Raw genomic sequence first — 23683 nt, 5'->3', positions numbered from 1 at the left:
TACTGTATACTACCAATTTATATATACCTGATAATGGTTCAACAAAGGACTCGCCAATTATGACAGGAATCTCTTCACCTTTTCCAGATTCTGCCATGTTACCTCCAACAGGAACAACGAATCCTGTTCTCGCATCAATAGTCATTGAAACAATCGGAACTGGCTGATCTGTTTGAGGGTCGAACATCATGGATCCCAGCTCTATAGGCACAGGCAACCCAGACACAGGGTTTTCTTGACATCCACCAACGGGATGAATTTTACCAGAATCGGGATGAATAGTTACTCCCAATATGGGAGCAACGAGGCCAGTTTTTGGGTCGTTTGTTGGTCCACCATACTTAATCTCACTTTGTATAACAGAAGTTGTAAAGTTGTTTTTCACAAGTTTACCTGTGTCAGGATTGATTGGGTAAGGGATGAAAGGAATCGGTGTTTCGCTGAGGTTTCCAGCCTCGCCATTTGCATTATCAGCGGTTACGAGGAGATGAGTCGTCACGGAGTCATAAACAACATTACCTATGAAAGACCTTATTTTTTTAATTCCCTAATTCGAATAATAAAAGCCAAAAGTTAATTACAAAATATCATTTCAATACACTACTTTCACCTTCAATGGGCATCACTTTGGCTGTTTTTGGATGAACAAAGAAATGAGGTGGAATGGGCACGACAGTGAATTTGTCTGCTAACATCATATTACAAGCTCCATATTTGGGCACAAACAGTCCAGTCTGAGCATCAAGCTCAACCAGACCATCCGATAGCAAATTTCCATCAGCGTCAAAAATATCATTATAATAAAGAGGTTGTCCATCTATAGTACATAACTGAGCACCAGTCGTTTGACCAAGTAGAGCCCATGCTCCACGTCTCTGGCATTCTCTAGTCACTTCCACCGTCATGTCTTGCAGCAATACATCAATTTTCCCGCTCATCCTATGTAAAGACAAGATTGATGAAATTGAGACATTAATTACAGAATTTTGACACGATTCAGTGATCTATTGAATGAATGTATTTCATTTATTGCAACTTAATTGTCAAAAAAAAGCAGGGCTAAAACGATGAATATGCACTTCCACACATGATGCATATGTCATCCTAAATACATGATGTATTTAGGGTACATTGTTATGAGGGGAAACAATGTATATGTGTACCTTGTATCTCCCCAACATAGAAATGTACACCATTTATCTGTGTACAATATACATATATACCATTGATCTGGGCACCATGTATAATAAAAAACTATAAAAAATTTAATGCATTTACCTTTGTCGTTCTAATTGTGACAAAGCCATGTTACTTTCAGTGGTTTCATTCAAAATACGCATTGCTTCTGAAAGGGAAGAACTAAAGCACACTTGATGTTCTTGGCGTTCTTGTTCATCTTCATTAAAGACATCCAGTTCTTTGCGAAGCAGTTGTTGAAAAGTAAATCCAAGATCTTTCCTACGTTCAAGCTCGTCATCAAGCTGTAACAGAATACATAAATAATAAAAATATTATTTATCATATGATCATATCGTCATTTGCGCAAACTATACACTTAAAACAGCTTTTTTGGCACTCTGCAAACCTCTTTTCTTTTGTTTTCGTAAAGCTGTAAGTCCTCTTGTGATGCAATTGCTGATCGACCACGAAGATTTAGCTTTGCAACCCACAAACCACGCAATGACTCTGTTTGGCTGTTCACCTTTTGGTAAAGTTCTTTAGCCTACAAATCACAAGGATTGTATTTTAAGGTGAAATATTAGATTTTTATCGTAAATTCATTATTTCAATAAAAATATGCAACCTGATCCTTTTGCCGAGCAATAGATGACGTCACGTCACGTGACTGTTTCGATAAAATCGAATATAGCTCATTACAGCTAAAAGCTTCCAAATCTACTTGCTTTTCGTAGTCCCAAAACTCGTCAGACTTCATTTCGTTTTCAACGCCTAAAAATAATGACAGGAGCTTAGCTGGACCAATGGCCCGAAGATTGATTACACGACGTATATCGATTGTGATTTATAAAGAGGAATGCAGAATTACCTTCAAGTGATGCCTCCGTCTTTCCTTCAATAGTGGGCGCACCATCAATAGCGTAGAAATTCCTACGAAGTTTCTTTAACGGATGAACAGCGGATCCTTTCGAGGAGTAATCATCAAAGTTATACAACTTGTTTAACTTTCTGTATTTAGGAGATGTAAACACCATTTTTCTCCAGCCGTGTTTGCGGAATATTAACTGCAAATATGATTTACAAATGAAGGTAAAATCGACATCAATATTTGTCGTTAGGGGTCACATACAACTTCAAGATATATTTGCATAATCTATCTATAAGCAGCATGCTCTAGAATCAGGAAAACCTTGACATACCAGTCCAATAGCCAAAACGACCATGAGTAACAACAAACTAGCCATCATCAATCCAATCAACAACCAATCAGGCATGATTACAATGTCTTGTGACAAGGCCATGCCATTTTGAATAACTGCACGAGGAGTAGTAGAAAAGAATGGCCCATCTTCTGCACATTGAGCACCAAGGGCCATAACACGAACATACTACAACATATGATGAAATAAATATGATTTGTAAATAGTGCAGTAAAGATTTGAACCAAGGATTGAAGGTTTGAACAGTTCATTAATTGAAGGTTTGAACATTACATTGAACATTTTAACAGTACACTAAAGATTTGAACTGTACAACACTCAAATGTATAAAACAACAAAAGATATAAAAATTTCACAGTCATATTACATTATAGTAAACCATCGCCAAAAATGGCATAGCTAAAAAGAAACAAAAATATTTTTCCATCGTGATTATGACTTGCAACAATGACACATACGGATCATATTTGTTTACTAACCATTTTGTAGTCAGCATATTTGCTGGATTTGAAGACGTAAACTCCAGGTGAATCAAACTTAAAGGAAAACAAAGTAGAGTTTGTATTCATGAGCAAGTGCCTCTCTCTTAGGTCTCGGAAAGGTCCAGAGTCAAAATTAGCATTGGTATTATACAAGTTCTGTTCATCGTATTCCGGGTAGTTATCATTATGAACGATGAACATAACTGATGCTCCATAATCTAAACATGTAGTAGGATTGACAATTCCAGACAATGCATTGGTTGATGATGTAACAGCCAGCAAGCTACGTCGTGCACGAGATGAAGATAAAATGTTTGGTGAGGATGATGTAGAATTATCCTGTCTGCGATTCTCATTCAGTAATGTTCTAACGAAGTTTGCCGGAGGGTTATACACACCTAAAAATCCTCTTTCTGTTGCAAAAGAGATTTGATGTATGTACGGTCGTTAGAGCAAAGTAAATTAGCACAAAATAAATTATAGATAAAAACGAGCACTAACCTCCCATTTCTACTAAATTGAACGGATAACCAGTTGAATCAAGTCGAGGGCACTGATCTTTGTTAAAAGTATTGAGAAAGTTAGGAATATTGCTAAATGTTTCCAAATCATCAAACAAAATCTAAAAATATAATGAACCAATTACGTTAGAATAAAAACATTTTACATTCATAAAATGCAGGTCTATTTATCACACCAACTTATAATTTATCATTGCAGTACATAAAAATAGTCGGAAATTTATGCGTATGGAATTTAAATACTAACTTAACCTTAATTTTCTCAAATCACCAGTTAAACAACTATAAATAATTCTTACCGAGCCTCCTTCAACTGTAGTTATCTTCAAATAGGGCTTGTTTGCACAAACAAGTTGAAGGCGATATTTCTGTTCTCTGCGACACTTTTTATCACATATATCCTCTAAATCATCAACCCGACATGTACATAAACCAAGCTGACGATCAAAGCCAATAAAGTTTCCTTCATCACAAACCTAAAATGTAAATTCTTGTTAACAATAAACCCTTTTGTAGCAACACTGGTGTCTTTACAGTAACAGTAACTAATGTAAAAAAAAATAAGAAATTATAGAGGATATTTCCTTTAAAGAAACAAAAAGCTTACAGAAGAACAATGGTCTCTCCATTTGTTGGTGTCAAGACAGTTTCCAGATTGCGATCTCCAAGTTCCTTCACCACAAAATGGGTACAGTTTTCTAACACAGTCCAATTCATTGCCGTTCATTGCTCTAAATCCTTTCTCGCACAAACAACTTTGATCACTTGGCTAAAAATAAAGAAACTACTTATAGCAGTCTTTAAAACAAGAAATCAACAGTTTATCACTTTTGAAAGAAGCTGAAGAATGTGTATACAGAACTATACGGTGAAGGAGTTTTCTAACAATGACAAGTTACAGACCATGAAAACACGATGTGATCCAGAGCACTGACATTTATCTTGCCCAATAATTGGTTGTCTGGCCTGTGACCCGCAATGAAAACAAGCTGACTGCCCAGTTAGATGATTGTAGTGGTCTTTTTGACAAGGTAAACAGTTCTCTCGACGGGAGGCTCTCTCTATAGGATTGTAGGTTTTGTTTGGACATGGTGTTGGGATTCTGTCCCCTGATTCGCAGTAATATCCAACAGGACATGGAAACGAATTAGTATAAAGTAAACCATATCGCGAATTATTTGCCATTGGTTCGTCCGTAGTTGCACCTATAAAATTTGTTTAAAACTAATCTCATTCTTACAACAGGTGAGTTTATGTAACTACAAGCGACAAAAAACAACTTCAATTTAAACTGTTTTAGCATAGTTCAACTAATACATTAATTCAATTAAAGACACATGCAGTATAAACGTTGATTTATCATAGAAGTGTCCAAGGTTTATTTGTGTACCTGGTGGAAGTTTGAGGAAATAACAATTGTTATTGAATGTGTCATTGAACATTATTGAAAATCATAATGTGAAGAAATTTTGTTAATGAAAAAATCAAACAGATTTCAATTTATAGGGAAAATTGTAAGATCTTTTTATTAATTTCTTTATTATTTTCCAGAAAATCAGAACTACTATTTATTTCAGCTCCAAATGGAGACACACACCATAGTAAGTTATTTCTTATAAAATGTCACGAACGATCCATATGCTTAATATAAAGACACAAAATTCGAATACTACCTTGCAAGCAGATAACGCCAGCTCTACATCTCCTACATGGATACTTTCCAGGATCATCGTTGAAATAACCCGGTTTGCAGATAAGACAGGTGTCGTTAAATGTCTTACGGTGCGAGCCAAGGACCTCTTCATGGCCTAAATAAAGAAGTATACAGCATTAAAGCCTTGTCTGACTATCATAAGAAAAAGTTTTCAAGATTAATTGTTGATAATAGATCGTCAATAGTCGTCATCTGTTGACATCAACCAGTCGTTAATTGTCCTCATTTGTTGATGTAACTATGAAAAAGTCAGCAAAAAGAATTTTAAAAGAATGCTGCCTTATGCAAAAAATCATTGCCATGCATGTAATGAACAAATATAAGAAAAGACAACGTTCATAAATTAAATTTACTAGGACGACCAGCTATGACAGCTAAATTATCCAGAATCAAGTTAAATAGATGTTAGCATTCTTATAAAAATAACACCTTTTGGACATAAACTTGGTTTAACAACTCCACCAGTGCCATTCAGTAGTAATGGATCACAATAATAGCCCATTGGACAATGTAAATAAAAAGATGAAGCTAGAGGACAATAAAAGCCAGGGGGACAAGGTATTTCATATTTTGATCTAGGACAGTAAAATCCTGGTTGACATAACCGCGGTTGCACGGAACCACTAGGACAAAACGTTCCGTTTAAACAGGCCAAAGGAGAAGTGGTCGCATTTATTGGACATATATAGCCCCGAGGACACGGAAAGCATTCTTCAATAGAACCAGCGCCGGTTGAATTTCGATATGTGCCATTATCTGGACAAGATGTTGGCTCAATAACTGCTTCGTTGCAGAAGTAACCCACAGGACATGGACTGTTTCTATAGTTACTCATTGCTACAAAAATACAAAATAATGATAAATCAGTGATAATCAAAACAGGAATTGTTTTCTCAACATTTACACATAATCAATAACTATTTCATTAAAATAAACCACAATTCAATAAAATTTTGCTGAATTTTACTTGTCTTTACCTGTCTTGTAGCACCAATAACCGGCAGGGCAAGGTTGACATGAACTGCTGTTTGTTGCACCGACGGTGTCAGAATATGTTCCAATAGGACATGCTTTCATTGTAGCATTGTATGGACAATAAAACCCGATTGTACATGGAACGGCTAAAGTGTTATTTTCACTACATATCTTTCCAGCAGGACACAATTGACAATCCGCAGATGACTTAGCACCAGACTTATCAATAACCAAACCTCTAGAGCAGGCTACTTTATTTAGAGCTCCTTCTGGACAGTAAAAACCATAAGGACACATCTCACCAACTGTTTTATCAAAGCCATTGGGTATTGGCGTGGGATTGCCTTGGTAACAAAGATAACCAGCACTACATGGACCAGATATTTCACCACGCTGGCAAAAATGACCAACAATGCAGGGTGAGCATTGTGAGGCATTATATAATCCTGTTGTATTATCCGAAGTGTAAGTACCATTGGGGCAAAAATTGGTTGATAAGTGCTACCCGGACAGTACGAATGTGATGGACAAATTTCAGGGATGCTTGTATTCCCGAGACAAAACCTTCCAGGTGGACAACTAAGACAAGTGTCATTGCCTCGATTTGGTTGATATAGACCAGGATTACAACCCTTAGGGTCAGAAGTACCCGGTGGACAATAATGTCCAGATGGACATAAGAAATTCTGAGGTTTAGAAACCTGAATAGGAACATCTTCAGGACAGTAATAGCCTCGATCACACTCTCCAGACGGTTCTGACATACCAGCTTTGTCGCAATACTTTCCAGGTTCACAAGGTGCGCAATCTTCCAACTTTGTTCCACCTGTACTTCTGCGCATGGTTCCTTCAGGACAGAGTTCTGCATGAGTTGTACCATTAATACAATAACTCCCCTTGGGACAACGTTTGTTTATCGAATCATTGGGTGTCTTCGATATTGCCCCACTTAAGCAGAGATACCCTTTAGAACAGTAGCCCTTAGGTTTTTCCAAACCAGGACGATCACAATACAAACCAGCGTCACAAGGCAAGCATTCGTTCATGTAACGTGCAGATGTATTTGTCATGTAAGTTCCTGTTGGACAAGCTTCACCTCTATCATTGCCACCAGAGCAAAAGTGACCAGCGGGACAAGGTTCTGGTACGATTGTTTTGTAATTGGGACAGATGCTACCTGGTGGGCATGGTACACAGGAAGCTAGACCCAACTTAGGACCATACGTTTTTGGTGGACAAGGCTCTTCTTTGACAACACCAGACAAACAGAAATGACCTTTTGGGCATTGATAACCTTGAGAGCTGTTTACTGGGTTGGGTACAGTGGAACCTAATTTCAACGAAATGAAATTTTTATCATTAATACCGTAGTCAAATCTATAAGAAAATGTTGATAATCAAAAGATTTGACAAATTGGACTTTAACTTACCAATTAAACAGACAAATCCAGCTTCACAATCTCTTTCTTGCATAACACCATCAATAGGAACACAATACTTGCCAGGACTGCAAGGCTTACAGTCAGTTTTGTTTCCATTACCAGTAGAATTTGTATAGGATCCCCTTGGACAAGATATCGGACGATAACTTCCCCTTGGGCAAAAGTGCCCAATTGGACATATGCCCTCGGGTGGATTGGGCATTTTTGTACCATTTTTATCACAATAAAAGCCAGGAAAACAGAAATCTTGAGGTGATGTTAGCCCTGATTTTTGGCAATAGTATCTACATAAAATGATCGTGATAAAAGTTTCATGTAGTAGAAGAAATGTGTAAAACAAACAAAAAGGTTTCTGTGTAAAACTAGGTTGAAAGCGTCGGAGACAGATATAATCACATTGTGCTATGAAAATATCCTTTTGATCAATCGCAACAATGTTGGTCGAAACATCACTCAACAATTGACTACTAAAACAATTTAGAAAATTTAGAAAGAACAATTTAAAAAGTCATTCAAGTCAAAAATACCTTAATGGACAATCAAAACATTGCTGGGGGCGAATATGTCGTGTCACATTGCTCCATGTACCAGGTGGACAAGGAAATTCAGTGGCAAATCTAGTGCCACGGGGACAAAAATGACCTTCGGGACATTCCAAACCAGTCAAGTTGTTTACAGGAACATTGGTATTATCACAATAGTAGCCCTCTTCACAAATGCGACATGAAGTACTGTAATTTTGAGGTTCGTATGTACCGTTGGCACAGCGCTTTGGTTCTGGAGATCCAGTCTAAGAAAGTAAAGTAAATTATTTCCTTAGGGTAAGTCAAATTTAACTTTACAATAACTAGATGTGTATACTCGATAAAGAAATCATGGTTTCTTTGATATTCAATACCATCGAAAGTATCATAACACCAACTAACCTTACAGTAATGTCCAGACGGACAGAAATATTGAGTGGGTTTTGATGAGCTCTGACCAGGCGGACAATAATACTTCTCAGAACAGAAATCTGTAGGCTCCGTCAAATTATGCCCACTACAGTACATACCAGCCGTGCAATTGATGCATTCTGACTTTTGGACATGATTTGTGCCCGGTAAATAAGTACCAGGATCACATGGAGTAGGATATTTACTTCCAACTGGACAAAAGCTGCCTGGTGGACAATCCTTTTGTCTTGCAGAAGTGGATTTTAATGGACAATAATAACCTGCATCACAATAATTGCCAGGTACAGACATACCCGAAACAGGACAGTAACGGCCCTCGTCACATGACGTCATAAAAGATGAATTTCTTGGACAATAAAAACCAGGTTGACATTTATAAGAAGATGGTTTTGATTCAATGTTACCTCCCGGACAGTAATAACCTAAAATGAAATGAAAACACAGATGTAAGTCGCCTTAGAACAATGATACAATGGAGATCGCCTTTACGTAAGATTTATCTTTACAGCTCAATAAGAGCATATGAAATTGCCGAAAAAAATTTTCTCCGCGGTCAACAATTCTGTTCAAATGCCTCGATAATGGAATGAACAGCAATTTATTTCTTAGTTTAACATTCAAAAACAATTGCCTTGATAATTCAATGAACATCAGTATAATTTTTAGTTTATCATGACAAGGAGCATAAAACGTCACAAAACATTTGACAGAAAATATAAAACGTTTACGTTTTATATGGAAGATAATACGAGATCACATAAGAATTACACTTGTGCAAACATACCTGGAGAACAAAAGTTAGAAGGCGCAATATTTCCCCATCCAGAACAATAGAGACCAGGTGTACATTGTTGACAAGCTGAAATATTCTTTCCACCAAGGAGATGATTGTAAGTACCGGGAGGGCATTGCCAGTGATTAGAATCAGGAGTATTTTGCAGGCAGTAATGTCCCTGAGGACATGGAAAATTTATAGTCTGTTGTGTTTCCCATGCAATAGTAGCCACTAGGACATTGCTTACAGCTTGAACGACCTTCCTCGTCATTGTATGTTCCAGCATCACAACCTGTATTGAAATATTTGACTCAAATCTTAAAACGCAAATTACACGAAAATTATGATTTGTAAGATGAAATAAAAAATGTGTTAATACGGAGGCAAGCGTGTATAAATTATAAGTGAACTTAAGCAAGTAATCTTTTTTAGACGAACATTCTTCGCAATTAGCTCATGTCGTACATTTTTAACATGACAACAAAAGCAATGAAATCAACTGAGTTCTATAAACAACTGTTTAATTGATGTAAATAGCACGAACTTGATACATTTAAAGTACATCAACAAGAAATCCTTGCATCAATAAGATTAATACATCACATTCAGTGCTACAACGTACCTTTGTACATATCACTTCCTTTTGGGCAATAATAACCACGAGGACAAATATCACCAATTACCAAGTGCGTAAAATTTGCTGGACAATATGTGCGATTGATCATGATTGGATTAGGTACTGAAACACCACGTGAACAGAAATAACCAGCCTCGCATTGCCCACTAGGGGCAGTTAAGTTTGTTCCACGGCAAAACTTGCCAGGGTCACAAGGTTTACACTGTTTCACCTCATATAAACCATATAAATCATTGTACGTTCCAGGTGGACAAGCGTTCAAATCATACCCAGTTCCAGGAGGACAAAAAAAGCCCGGTAGACAAAGTGTTTTGACCGTTAATACGACACCTGACATAAGAAATAAAAATATTGTACAGTTTCAAATTTAAAAATGAACTTTTTAAGGCAGTATACACTCTATATTTGCTTAATAATGAACATTACACTGCACTCTATATATACAGAAAAATGAACTTTGTATTAAACACAAAACGACAAACACTTTACCTGGAATGACATTCTCCGGGATGCAAAAGTATCTTTTTGGACACAAATCACATTGAGATGCTTTCGTGTAATCAGTGTACATTCCAGCTGGACATTTTCTGAATTGTGAACTTTCCGTAGGACAATAGGTTCCAATGGGACATTCAACTGCAGTCTTGTTTAAGCTGCCTCGAGGACAGTAATAACCGTCCTGACATATTCCAGTTGGCATTGTAAGACCACTAATTTCACAGTACTTACCTGCTGTACACTGAATGCAATCTCTTTCTGTTCGAGCCATAGTTCCATTAAAAAATGTCCCAGCAGGACAAAGTTTAGGATAATGCGTACCACGTTCACAGTATCGTCCTGATGGGCATGGTGTTTGCCGTGTGCTGGACGAGCCTTCTATACAATAAAAACCAGGAGAACATAAACCAGCGGTTGTCACCATAGCTGTCTCATTACAAAAATGTCCGCCGGTGCAATTTTCGCAATCACTTAGTATTTGACCACCATTACTAATTCTGAACGTTCCGACAGGGCATTCACGTGGCTCATCAGTTCCTGAAAATTTTAAGAGAGATTTTGGAAGAGGTGCGTATATTTGGAAGCATTACGTACATCTTTTTTTAATGTCAAAGGCTACTCACCTTCAGGGCAGTAATATCCGGGAGGGCAAACATTTGCATCACTGCCATAGGTTGGTGTCGTGATATTTGCACCCTGTCGGCAATAATAACCTGCAGCACAAGGCTTATATGGAGAAGATAGTCCAGGTTCGTCACAAGAATATCCACCAGTGCATAGTATGCAGTCCCTTTCATCACGTCGAATTGTCAAATTATTAAATTTTCCACGTGGACAAGGAAACTGGGTTGCATACGCAGTCTGTCGAGGGCAGTAATATCCAGTGGGACATGTATAATTGAGATAGTGTGTTATGGGAATGTCGCTACAATAGTAGCCAGGCTCACATGGTTTACACTCAAACTTGCCAGCTTCATTCTGGTAAAATCCAGGAGGACAAGGCTCCGGTTGATCATGACCAGAACATCTGTGTCCCGTGGGACATTGCTTCCAGTCCTTTCTAGTGGCACGGCCATCACAATAATAGCCAGAATCACAATTATCCGTGGGGTTAGTTAATCCAGATCCACCACAGTACCAACCCTCAATACAATCTTGACAGTCTGTAAGGTTTCTGAAAAATGAAAATTACATAACATTAAAAATAGAAACAAACGGATCTACTGCTACAACGACGGCAAAACTTTATAAGTGCATCTTACTTACTTTAAACAATCACATTAACATTCACACATTGGGGGGCGGGGGGGAACAATACACTTCCAATGAATCGAAAAATCACAAAATGTCAAAACTACGGAAATATTATGCCAAAATTTTTCAATGTTGCTTTTTGATTAGTAGAATTTATTAAGTGAACTTGATGTAAAAATATACATACCTGTTACCGGTTGTGTTAAGAAAAGTTCCTATTGGACATAGTTGAGGCGTTCTACTTCCTTTTGGACAGTATTTTCCGGTTGGACAAATATTTCCAGTCTTGTTGTCAGTTGGCTGAGATTCAATGGCAGCTGATGTACAATACCAGCCAGCTTCACACTCATGTGTAGGTTTGGATAACTGATCTGATTGACAGTAATAGCCAGGATCACATGGCAAAGGATGTGAGGAGCCATTAGGACAATAATACCCACGTAAACAACGTCCTTGGCAAAAAATACAGGATGTTTGTCAGCAAGGAGAAAAATGTTGTCGATTGACATGTAAATGTATTCTTAAACTCTTCCTGACTTTGTGTTACAAAAAATCGCCTTTGTGCTTGAAGCTGCTATGCATGTTCATTGTTTTGCTAAATGCTAAATGTCCATTTTATTCAATACATCTGACATAATACAAGACGTGAATAATACATAACACAATATGAAAAGAAAGAAATCGAGCTTATAACATTTTTCCAAACTGGCTGCAATGTACAAACAAAAGAAAAAATTATATGCTACCTGCAACAGGTTGAGGCTCTTCTGAACCACCACTGCAGTACCATCCAGCCGAGCATTCATTAGTTGGATTTTCGTTGCCAGTTCCTTCACAGTACATACCCGGAGTACAGCTAAGACAAGCTGAATGATTGGTTTGGGCTGTTTTAGGATTGAACGTCCCTGGTGGACATGGATATTCTTTTGGTCGAGTGGTATTTAAACGACAAAAATGACCTGTATTACGAGAAACAGTATTTACAAAGATTAATATTGAAACTGTACATTACCAATTCTGATTGGATAAGTTGAAAGTACCATCACATAGCAAACTTAGGCAGATATAAAACAATTGCCTTGAAATTAATTTATGAACATAGATTTTTTATGCCATAAGCATTATTTTATTTATTTCAACGTATGTAACCTAGATATCTAATCCACAGATGACATCGCAACTTTAACTAAAGTCGAATGTTGCTTTTTGCATAAGAGTATTTCATTCAACTCAACATACCTACAGGACACTCATTACCAACATAATAAGAAGCATTGTAATGACAATAATAACCAATAGGACAAGGTTTACAAAACGTTTTCCCAAGGTCATCTTGATAAGAGCCATCAGGGCAACCGTATTTTTCTCCGTTTCGACAATAATGTCCAAGTGGACAAATGCCACCAAAGCCTAAAGCAAATGATAAATAAATCACAAAGATCGAGTATACAACAAGTTTCATATTATCATATAAAATCTTCATAAACATAATCTCCAAAAAGTCCAAACCAAAACATTGAAACTTCAATTGCACTTTGACAGAAACACCCTAATAACATGAACATCATTTCTGTTAACTAACCTGAATGGTGTCCATATATGCTACAATTGTTCGACAAATCGGTTTTGTTCCCAGCATGCATTGGATCAGGTCTGTCCACACCAGACTCGCAATAGTATCCACCAAGACATTTGGCAGTCGGTTTTGTGGCATTAAGTTTGTCACAATAATAACCGCGGTCACAAGGATTACATTCTGACTCTTTACTGAGACCAGTTGAATTGCTGTATGATCCTTTCGGACAAGGTTTCCAATTCACGCCTGTTCCTAAGTTTCAAATTGTGAAAGGAAACTAAAGAAAAAGCTGCAGTAGAATTATAACTTGTGAACGTTATTTAATACGTCAGGAAGAAAAACTCGCATTTCAGAATTCTCATTTAATTCATTAAATCTATTTTTGATCACGATACACCATGTCTATCAAAGTATAGCTTTCGAAGATCCATCAAGGTGACTTTACCCCTGCCAATTTCAAAAAATCAGCATAGTGGAAAACAGATTGAAAATTAGTGTGTACGTAAAGTGTGCAAGCACTGATTGGGTACAAAAATGCAATAATAGTGAACATACATACAGTGATGGTGTACATGCATGCACTGATAGTACATACATGTAGTGATGGTGTACATGCATACAGTGATGGTGTACATACATGTAGTGATGGTGTACATGCATGTAGTGATAGTGTACATACATGTAGTGATGGTGTACATACATGTAGTGATGGTGTACATGCATGCAGTGATGGTGTACATGCATGTAGTGATAATGTACATGCATGTAGTGATGGTGTACATGCATGTAGTGATAGTGTACATGCATGCAGTGATGGTGTACATGCATGTAGTGATGGTGTACATACATGCACTGATAGTGTACATACACTGATAGTACATACATGCACTGATAGTGTACCACACAGTGGAAGTCTGGGACAAGGTGAGTTATATATGAAGTAGTGCTTACCGGCAGGACAATAGAAACCGGCAGGACAAATGCGATAGCCAGACTGTGGATCACCTTTGATTACGTTCTGAGGTAAACAATAATATCTCTCTGGACATTGCTGGCAGATTGCTGATCGAGAAATGTTGGTAAAAAGACCGGGCAAACATTCCCGAGGGCTTCCACTTCCTGGATGATATAGAAATAGAAGAAAATGTAATGATAAGATTTATCACAGTAGATGTGTTTAACGTATCGTTGATTATTATACGTATCAGATAAAATATCTTGTTCTTTCTCCAATTTATTTAAGCAGCGGGTAAAACTGATATCTGTATCATACAGAATTTAAGTAAATACTGTAAGCTGATTGGTTTAAAGCCGTGTTCATAGGACGACAAGTTAACGCAAATTTCCAGCTGGAAACTTCACTTTAATTCGCATGTTTTTTCGTATCTGTGGAGAATTTATTGTAACAATACGAGAAAATTATCAAGTTGAATTTTGTGATTCTTTGGTTAGATTACACCTCTTGGTCGTCGTCTTTGTACAAAATTTCAGGCGCTCGCAATTTTCACTGCTGTTAATATAACTACACGTATAACAACATAGAAAATGTCTTACATTTTTCTTACTTTAAAAGGAAAAGATTTCACTAAAAGTTTACCAAAAACTGGAGCAAATGATATACTAAAGGTTGATAAATTATGAATTTATGTGTATATTGTTCATTGAATAATATCAAATTGAGTAAGTATACCTGAAGGACAATGAAATCCTATTGGACAGTCAACTTGCATCATGCTCTTTGATCCAATAGGACAGTAATAACCACTTTGGCATTTACCAGACGGCGACGTTTTACCGTCCGAGTCACAGTAAAAGCCAGCCGTACAGTTAGTACATTGAGATTTTTTCCACAAATGTGTTTGATTGGAAAATGTTCCAATCGGACATGAAATTGGTTGACCGCTTCCAGTAGGACAATAACTGCCTTGAGGACATGTTATTTGTTGTGAAGATGTTGAATATTTGGGACAATAGAACCCTTGCTTGCATGGTCCTGTAACGTTGGTCCAACCAGGAAACTTGCAATAATAACCTTCAGTACAAGGTGTACATAACGAAGCATTTTGCAGACCTAAAGAGAAACTACATATAAACTTGAAAAGCATTTGCAATAGTATTTAAAATACGAGAAAGAGCGTTTAATCAGATGACTTTCAACCCGCCACATTCTGGTTTGATTGTTTCATGCTCAAAATGTTAACTAGCATAAAATATTATAAAAGTATACATAATGAACGTGAAAATTAAGGTGTCATGTACTTTATCAAACATAAAACCATGACACGTAGTAAGTTGTTATGGTTTACTTCATCGAATGAAATGCTTTTTAAATAATTGATAATTTTTCGAAAAGTAATTAAACTATAAAATGGACAGACCAGAAAACCACGGTAGACGACAAAAAATTATAGAGTTCCCAGGAATTCTGAAAACTAATGAAAACTAACAGTTCTAAAACAACAAAAAAACCCAAGACAAAAGCAAGTAACCCCAAGAGAAAAAAGAGAAAATCTAAAGAGTTCTGAAAAGAACCTGTTTACAAATTTGAGACACACATCTTTATTTCTTTTCAGAACTTTTCAAATTTTGTCTTGTTTTCTCATGGGTTTTTGGTTTTCTAGGGTTTCAGTACTGTTGGGTTTCTATTAGTTTTGAGAACTCTTGAGAATTCTATAATTTTTGTTCATTTACCATGGCAATTGCACTTTTCAAGACAATATTTACATTTGTCATCATTTGTTTACATAGCTTCATAGACATATACTACGTTGTATCACTTCTCTAAAACAAATTGAACCAGTATAAAGAGAGACAAAAAGTCAAACAGACGAAGCGCACTCGCCTGTAAGATTACTAAATGTCCCAGGGAGACACGGTTTAGGTTCATCAGTTCCTTCTTCACAGTAACGACCAGCAGGACAGATGTTGGCCTCTGCATTTTGAGAAGGTGTAGATGTCCTAGCTCCTAAAATACAACAAAATGTAAAAGATGGAATCACGTAAGTCTACGTCTATAATTATGTCAAACTCCGACGAATTAATCTCTAAAAGGATATTGCAATAAATATCAAATGAAACCCATGACAGCAGTTGAACTAAAGGAAACGAAAGGATTCGAGTGAAAGTAAGCAAAGATAGCACCATAGATTTTGACCACGGTCTGAAATCTTAGAGTTAACTATTTGAGCAAAGGTTTGTTCGGCTTTTCTTAGTTGTATTAAGTACGTTATTACACTAAAAAGCACAGTTGTAAATAAGTTTACCTTTTTTACAAAAGTATCCAGCAGCACATAATGTATTGGGATAAGTCAATCCTGGATGACCACAATAGTACCTGCCAAGACACTGTGAACATTCTTCTTGCAAGGCACGTCCTGTCAAGTTATTAAAAGTACCAATTGCACAAGGATACTCTTTAGCAAATTTAGTTCCAGGTGGACAGTAATAACCCTCAGGACACACAAACGAATTGTAGTTCACGACTGGAGCTACAGTAGCATTACAATAAAATCGTTTAGGACACTCCAGACACGAAGATTGTCCCTTGCGATCTTGGTACGTTCCAGAAGGACAAGGTCGAGGTTCACCATCACCTTCCAAGCAATAGTGACCGACGAGACATGAATAATTCACAGGAGTATTGCTTTCCTGACCACCAGGGCAATAATAACCGTAAGAGCAATTACCAGATGGTTTTTCTAAGCCAGTACCGTTACAAAACATACCAAGAGGACATAACTTGCAAGATGCATTGTTAGTTGCTTCATACGTGTCAAGATAATAACCTGGAGCACACGGTTTTGGAGATTTGGAGCCTTCTGGGCAATAATAACCAGGAGGACACCTTCCTCCAGTTACACCATCAATAGGGTTTGATATGCTAGCACCCAGAGTACAGTAAAAACCAGCTTGACATTTTGCAGTGGGTGAAGACAATCCCGATTTTGCACAATACCAACCGCCATCACAAGGTTCCATTTTAGAAGAGTTGCTGGGACAATAGTTACCAGCTTCACATTGTCCGCCGTGTGTTATCGTCATATTCCTGGTTGCACTACCGTTACAGAACCATCCAGAGCTACAAGGTCCACTTGGCCAAGATAGTCCGTTTCCTTCACAAAACATCCCAGGAGTACATGCAGTACAAGATACTTCAGATTGCTGACCTAATAGAGACACAATAGCCGTTAAATGGAAAATTGTTTACTTTGGAAAGAAATCGTTAAATTGTGACATTCAAATCCCTGCACAGCTCTCGGAATTTGTTTTTTCAAATTGATATTTTAAAAAAATAGTCGATTTTCACTATTTTAAATGCTCATACAGGATGGCACTGGCAAAAAAACCTACAAAACTAAAATCTTTTACAGCTCAATTGTACTCATCTATATAATATCTTACATACGTGTATAACACTTAGTGTTACAATATATACACTTCATACTCTTTCAGTGCTGAAATTGGATTGCAGGAAAAGCTAAATGTTTTAACTAACAAGGTTCCCAGTAAAATCATACCTGTTAAAGCATTATAGGTTCCTTCTTTACAAGGATATTGACGAGCATGTTTGGTCTTATTCAAACAATAATGTCCAGTTGGACATAAGTTTCGAACAAACGAGACAGTTCCTAGAGGACAATAATAGCCCTCGGGACAGTCTTTGCACACGCTACGTCCCTCTTCATCATTATATGTCCCAGATGGGCACTGTGTCGGTGAAGATGTCTCTGCCAAACAATAATGACCTTTAGGACATACATCTCCAATACCAATATATTGACCAAGGTAGACGTTTAGAGGGCACGTATAATTGCTTGAATTGTACGATCCAGTGTACGGTTTAGAAACAGCCACACCTGTGACAAAATAAATAATTTGATGAAAAAACAAAAAGTCACTCCATTACATACACCCCCCCCCTCCTCGACCTCTCTCCTCCTCAAAATTGACATTTGAGCTCGAAGTATGTGCCGCAGTTATATACTTAAGAAAATACATTTTTCAAAAAAAAAACACCTCCATAACAGCTCTGAGCATCTCAAGATTTATTGCTACGTGTCTTAATGTCTATTTTTATCTTTTAATACCTGAAACACAATAATATCCAGGAGCGCAAGGTCCTGACGGAGACTTTAAACTGTGACCATCGCAGTAAAATCCAGGCGTACAATCAACGCACTGACTATGTGAATATAATCCAGTTTTGTTGCTGAAAGTTCCTAAAAATTGATAAAAACATGGCAAAAAAATTATATCATGATAATGAATGGGCGAGAATTCTCATAAAAGAGGAACATAAAATGATAAAAATGACAGTTTATTGAGATGATATTTGAGTAAAGAATAAGCCACATATACCTGGTTTACAAGGTTTTAAATCGGCCCCAGTCCCTTGTGGACAATAGAAACCAGCAGGACATATTTTGTAGCCTTTTGTCAGGTTAGTCCGACCGCCATTATTCCAGGTTAACGGTAAGCAGAAATAGCCAGAAGGACAAATTTCACATTCGCTACGCGAAGTTGAATTAGTGTAGTAACCAGCAGGACAGGATTTTGGTCTCGAGCTACCTTCAGGACAATGAAAGCCCGAAGGGCAATCATATGGAGTGGGAATACTGGAGTTTGTTGGGCAATATGAGCCGTTAGCACAGGGACCAGTGACATTTCTTAATCCTGGAGTCTCGCAATAAAAACCTAGAAAAAAATTATCGTGGTTTGGAATAAGAATGAATGTAAAGATTATACAACTGCATGAATGATATAAAATGAAAATATACAACCAAACCTTGTGTGCACGGTAAACAATCAAGTATATGATCTTGATGTTTGTTAGGTTGAAATGTACCAACTGGACATAACTCTGGTCCGCTACTTCCCAATAGACAAAAGGCTCCAGCAGGACAAGGATTCTCGTGCTTGGAAACCGAGCCTGGAGGGCAGTAGTATCCGGGATCACAAAGACCGCTGGTCGTGTTCAAGCCAGCTTCAGCACAGTAATAACCGGATGGGCACGTTTGGCATTCCTCTTTTTTCTTAAGAGCTAAAATATGCAATAAAAAATCATCATGAAGTCGCCACTCCTAGGAAAACTTCCGCTACAGTAACTGGGATCTTAGAATAGTGCAAAGCTTAAAAAAATACCGATCACAATATTGATCACACATTGTTATCTTGATTAAGTAAGTGAAAGGTAAACAAGCACAAACCTATAGATATGTCGAAAATATCAGAGACACGCTTTCGAAAAAGTTAATATAGTCTAATATATAGTTCCTATACTAATCACCGTACACATAACAACACTGCAAAGTTGTCAAGTACTAAAATGATAAAAATATGCGACTCCATTTCACAGTTCCACCAGAAATGCGATAAGAATAATTAAATCTTACCACTAAGTTCATAATCTACTTAAAAACAGGTCTTTTGTATCAGTAAAAATTGTCGTCAATTTTCCATAAACTTGCCTGTTTTGTTGTTTAAAGTGCCCTTAGGGCAGTTGTACGGTTCTCCTGTTCCGATGGGACAGTAATGACCTTGAGGACAAATGTTTGCATCATATCCTTGATTTGGAGTGGGAGATGACGCCCTTCGTCTGCAGTAATAACCAGCTTCGCAAGTTCGATTAGATTCTACCATACCTGCAAGAAATTTACCAATCAACGTCATATCGGCATAAGAATAAAAGTTGAAAGTACTACATATTTTTAAAAATGAAATATAATGTATTTCAGCTCTTGCTCGATAAAAAGACAAATTTTACCTGATTCTGAACAATAGTACCCTGGCGGACAAGCCAAACAATCGTTTTCCTTGGTCCTACGAAGACGACCATTAAATGTTCCAGGTTTACAAGGATTTTCATAGGCAGATTTACTTCCGTTGGGGCAGAAATATCCTTTCGGACAAGGGAAACTGTAGTATGATGATTGATTTTCAGGACAATAATAGCCTTCCATACACAAGTTACATGCAGATAGACCAATTTCTGAAGCAAAACGCCCGGCGGGGCACGGTTTAGGCCAAGAAGAACCTAAAAATAGCATTTACATAGTTATTTATTTACATAGGGTGTAAACAGAGAAACACAGTTAAATTACAGAAATCGTTTGTTCAGAGAAAAAGACATCGTTATACGACAATCTTATAAGACCTTTAATACTTTTTATACCTTCAGGGCAGTAATGTCCCACAGGACACACGCCTCCAAAACCCGTCTCACTGTCATCATAATGAGGACACGTTGAGTTACATAAAACATTGGTATAATTCTTTCCATAAGGTTTAGGTCGATCAACGCCGAATGCACACCAATGACCTGGTGAACACTTCGCTGTTACATTTATCATATTGGGTGAGCCACAGTACATTCCAGCATTACAGGGTTTGCATTGAGATACGTCATAATACCCTTCATGAGGTCCATATGTCCCACGAGGACATGATTTCAAATCTTTTCCCGTACCCTCAGGACAATAATAACCTACAATTGCAAAACGTATTGAGACTACAGTTAAATTGCTATTTGGGAAAAATTAAAAAAATTGGTAAAGTAAAAAATTCGTTTGCATCCATACACGGACATTTCATCGACATTATCCAGAGTGCAAATTACAAAATACACGATCACTCACCTTTAGGACATGGTACAGTTGTACCAGCAATTACACAGTAGAAACCCGCTGGACAAGGCTCACATTCGATAGCACCAGTATAGTTTACGTACGTATTATTGCGACATTGTATAGGTTCAGCATCCCCACCAGGACAATAATGACCAACTGGACATTGAAATCCCACTGGTTTAATATACTTTGAGCCAAATGGACAGTAGTAACTAAAAGATAAAAACAATTACTTATCATTGAAACAAATATCATAGTACACTTGCGAATGTTTGAATAATATTCAAATGAAGCTCGAATTACTTCATTTGTAACAGAGGTTTTTTTGCATACTATACACAAAGGAGACTCACCCAGCGCCACAACGACCCGAAGGTTTATCCAATCCAACTCCATCACAATACCAACCAGGTGTACAGTTAAAACAGTCATAAATATTTCTTCCTCCAGTTATATCCCTGTATGTTCCAAATGGACACAGTTCACCAGACTTGCTACCGTTAATACAGTAGCTACCGTTAGGGCAAACCAAATAATCTGGGCGATCAGCACCGGTAGGACAGTAATAGCCAGCCCAGCATTTCCCAGACGGTTTGGTCAAACCGAACTCACCACAAAACATCCCTTCAGTACAATTGACACATTCGTCTTGTGAAGTAAGTTTAGTCTTGTTGCTAAAAGTTCCAGGTGGGCATTTTTCAGGCTCAGCAGTGCCTTTCGGGCAGAAACGACCTAAAGTAAAACAAACACAGACGTTACATTTCCAATGGAAACTCTTCATAAAACATATAAACACCATTTAAACACCGTTCAAACGAAATATGTATCCTTACCTCGAGGACATGGTCCAGCATTAGAAAAGTTGAAAGAGCCAGGTTGGCAAATTGTAGTATTATCTGTATACCTCTCTGGTGTGCTGACAATTGCACCACTTCGACAGTAATAACCTGTAAACAAAGTAACCTAAAATATAAAACTTGAAAGATATGAGCAAAGAATTAAAGGATAGGATAAGAACCGAAACTTCGGCTAGGAATAAAACAAAAAAATATGAATACTTTCAAAATCCAACACACGTACCAGCGTCACAATAAGATGTAAAAGTTGATTGTCCCAGCTCAGCACAATAATACCCCCCTGGACATGGAAGACATTGTGTTATATTTTCCAATCCAGTTTCATTACTAAATGTTCCACGTGGGCATTTGTTCTGATATGCGCTTTTTGTACCAGCAGGACAGTAATGACCCACGGGACAAGAACTGTTCTCATATAATACAACGGGACTTAATCGATTGTCACAAAAATACCCACGAGGGCATACCTACATAAAAAACAAAAAAGTTTCAACAATTAAATAGCAATTATAACAAAGCAATTTAGACAAATTATTTGATACGATATGTATTTTCTGGTTAAGATTGTTCGTATTTGTCTCTTCAATTAAACTTACGAAGATTTTTTTGCAATGGCAATTGGAGGTGAAATATAGTTACGAACCTTGCACGATCCTTTCATTACTTCATCTTGATAAGTCCCAGAATCACAACGTAATGGTCCTGTAGAACCTTTGGCGCAAAAATGTCCTTTGGGACAGATGTAATCGTTAGGATTTGAAACAATTTGTCCTGGAGGGCAGTAATAGCCAGCATTACAGTCATCTGTTGGAACTACATTCCCCCATCCTTGACAGTATTTTCCAGAAGTGCAATTGTTACACTGAGATACATTTACATTTCCTGGAATAAAAAACATGTCGTTCCAGGTTACCCAAGAATTAAGTGAAATAGAAGAAAGACAAAAGCTGTCATTTAGAAAGTTTAAGAAAATGAAACGCTTATTTTTATAAAATTCTACATACCTTCGCTATCCACGTAAGTTCCAGGTGGACATTGTGTGTAATTAAAACTACCCCTAGGACAGTAAGCCCCACGTGGGCAGGTATTACCAACAATACCATTTGTAGGTGTAGGTGTATCAGCACTACCAAGACAATAGTAACCAGGGTGACATTCTCCATCTGGATGAATCAATGTATACCCAGTACATGTCTTTCTAGGTGGACACGGTATTGGTGCAGGAGAGCCTGGCGGACAATAAGTACCAGGCAAACACGGTCCTCCACCTTCTTCAAGATTTCCCGGCGTCTTGCTGATCGATCGGTTGCGGCAGAAATATCCTCCATCACAAGGACCAGTCACGTGACTTAAACCTGTTCATAGAAAGTTGTTGAAATAAAAACATTAACATACCAGATAAAGCTGCGTAATTTATATATTGCGAAGGTTATCGTGTACCTTTAGTTGAACAATATGAGCCAGGAATACACGCCTGACAATCACTTAAGGATGTGCGTGATGTAAGATTATTGAATGTTCCTTGAGGGCAAGGATTGGCGTCCTGGATCATAGAATTTAGCGGGCAATAGTACCCGGGAGGACAGGGAAATGGGGATGTAGTGTTTATAGGACAGAAAAAGCCAACAGGACAATTTTTGCACGTTTCTTTCCCAATATCATCGTTATATTTTCCTGCTGGACATGGCTTTGGCCAATCACTGCCTTCCACGCAAAAATGACCAGCAAAACATTTCCCTCCAAGTGTGGTATTTGTTGGTTTTGGAACATGAGATCCTTCTCTACAATAATAGCCCGGAGCACATTTTCCAGTAGGACTACTCTGATTACCATATGCACAATAATATCCAGGAGGACACGTGTCACATTCATCAGCACTATTTAACTTATTTCGACCAGGTTTCGCAAACGTGCCTACAAAAAGTAACAAGATGGCCATCATCAATCTACTAATATTCCATCACAAAATATA

The 23683-nt window shown here is 37.5% G+C and overlaps 1 protein-coding gene across 1 annotated transcript in view; it reads right to left on the bottom strand.

The window, feature by feature from the left end:
* LOC124445395 overlaps window positions 1-23683 on the bottom strand; it is a 50885-nt gene that overhangs the window by 13342 nt on the left and 13860 nt on the right. The window contains 46 exon segments of the mRNA XM_046996118.1: window positions 28-519; window positions 611-939; window positions 1279-1481; window positions 1586-1723; window positions 1805-1950; window positions 2048-2243; window positions 2379-2567; window positions 2879-3294; window positions 3383-3503; window positions 3702-3878; window positions 4010-4171; window positions 4306-4607; window positions 5076-5210; window positions 5546-5953; window positions 6094-6579; window positions 6582-7421; window positions 7522-7817; window positions 8061-8323; window positions 8460-8911; window positions 9274-9458; window positions 9460-9556; window positions 9887-10231; window positions 10391-10936; window positions 11023-11573; window positions 11841-12105; window positions 12400-12612; window positions 12893-13063; window positions 13236-13481; window positions 14181-14348; window positions 14920-15300; window positions 16072-16194; window positions 16493-17395; window positions 17747-18085; window positions 18317-18448; window positions 18588-18923; window positions 19015-19269; window positions 19697-19870; window positions 19993-20262; window positions 20401-20712; window positions 20864-21066; window positions 21208-21586; window positions 21688-21801; window positions 21935-22178; window positions 22355-22593; window positions 22716-23066; window positions 23152-23625. Of these exon segments, the coding sequence (XP_046852074.1) occupies window positions 28-519; window positions 611-939; window positions 1279-1481; window positions 1586-1723; window positions 1805-1950; window positions 2048-2243; window positions 2379-2567; window positions 2879-3294; window positions 3383-3503; window positions 3702-3878; window positions 4010-4171; window positions 4306-4607; window positions 5076-5210; window positions 5546-5953; window positions 6094-6579; window positions 6582-7421; window positions 7522-7817; window positions 8061-8323; window positions 8460-8911; window positions 9274-9458; window positions 9460-9556; window positions 9887-10231; window positions 10391-10936; window positions 11023-11573; window positions 11841-12105; window positions 12400-12612; window positions 12893-13063; window positions 13236-13481; window positions 14181-14348; window positions 14920-15300; window positions 16072-16194; window positions 16493-17395; window positions 17747-18085; window positions 18317-18448; window positions 18588-18923; window positions 19015-19269; window positions 19697-19870; window positions 19993-20262; window positions 20401-20712; window positions 20864-21066; window positions 21208-21586; window positions 21688-21801; window positions 21935-22178; window positions 22355-22593; window positions 22716-23066; window positions 23152-23625 (13767 nt within the window).

This window comes from Xenia sp. Carnegie-2017, unplaced genomic scaffold, assembly GCF_021976095.1.
Source record: "Xenia sp. Carnegie-2017 unplaced genomic scaffold, XeniaSp_v1 HiC_scaffold_22, whole genome shotgun sequence".
NCBI classification, from domain to species: Eukaryota; Metazoa; Cnidaria; class Anthozoa; order Malacalcyonacea; family Xeniidae; genus Xenia; species Xenia sp. Carnegie-2017.
The sequence above is the reverse complement of the archived record's forward strand: the minus strand, read 5'-3'. Positions and strand labels throughout refer to the sequence as shown.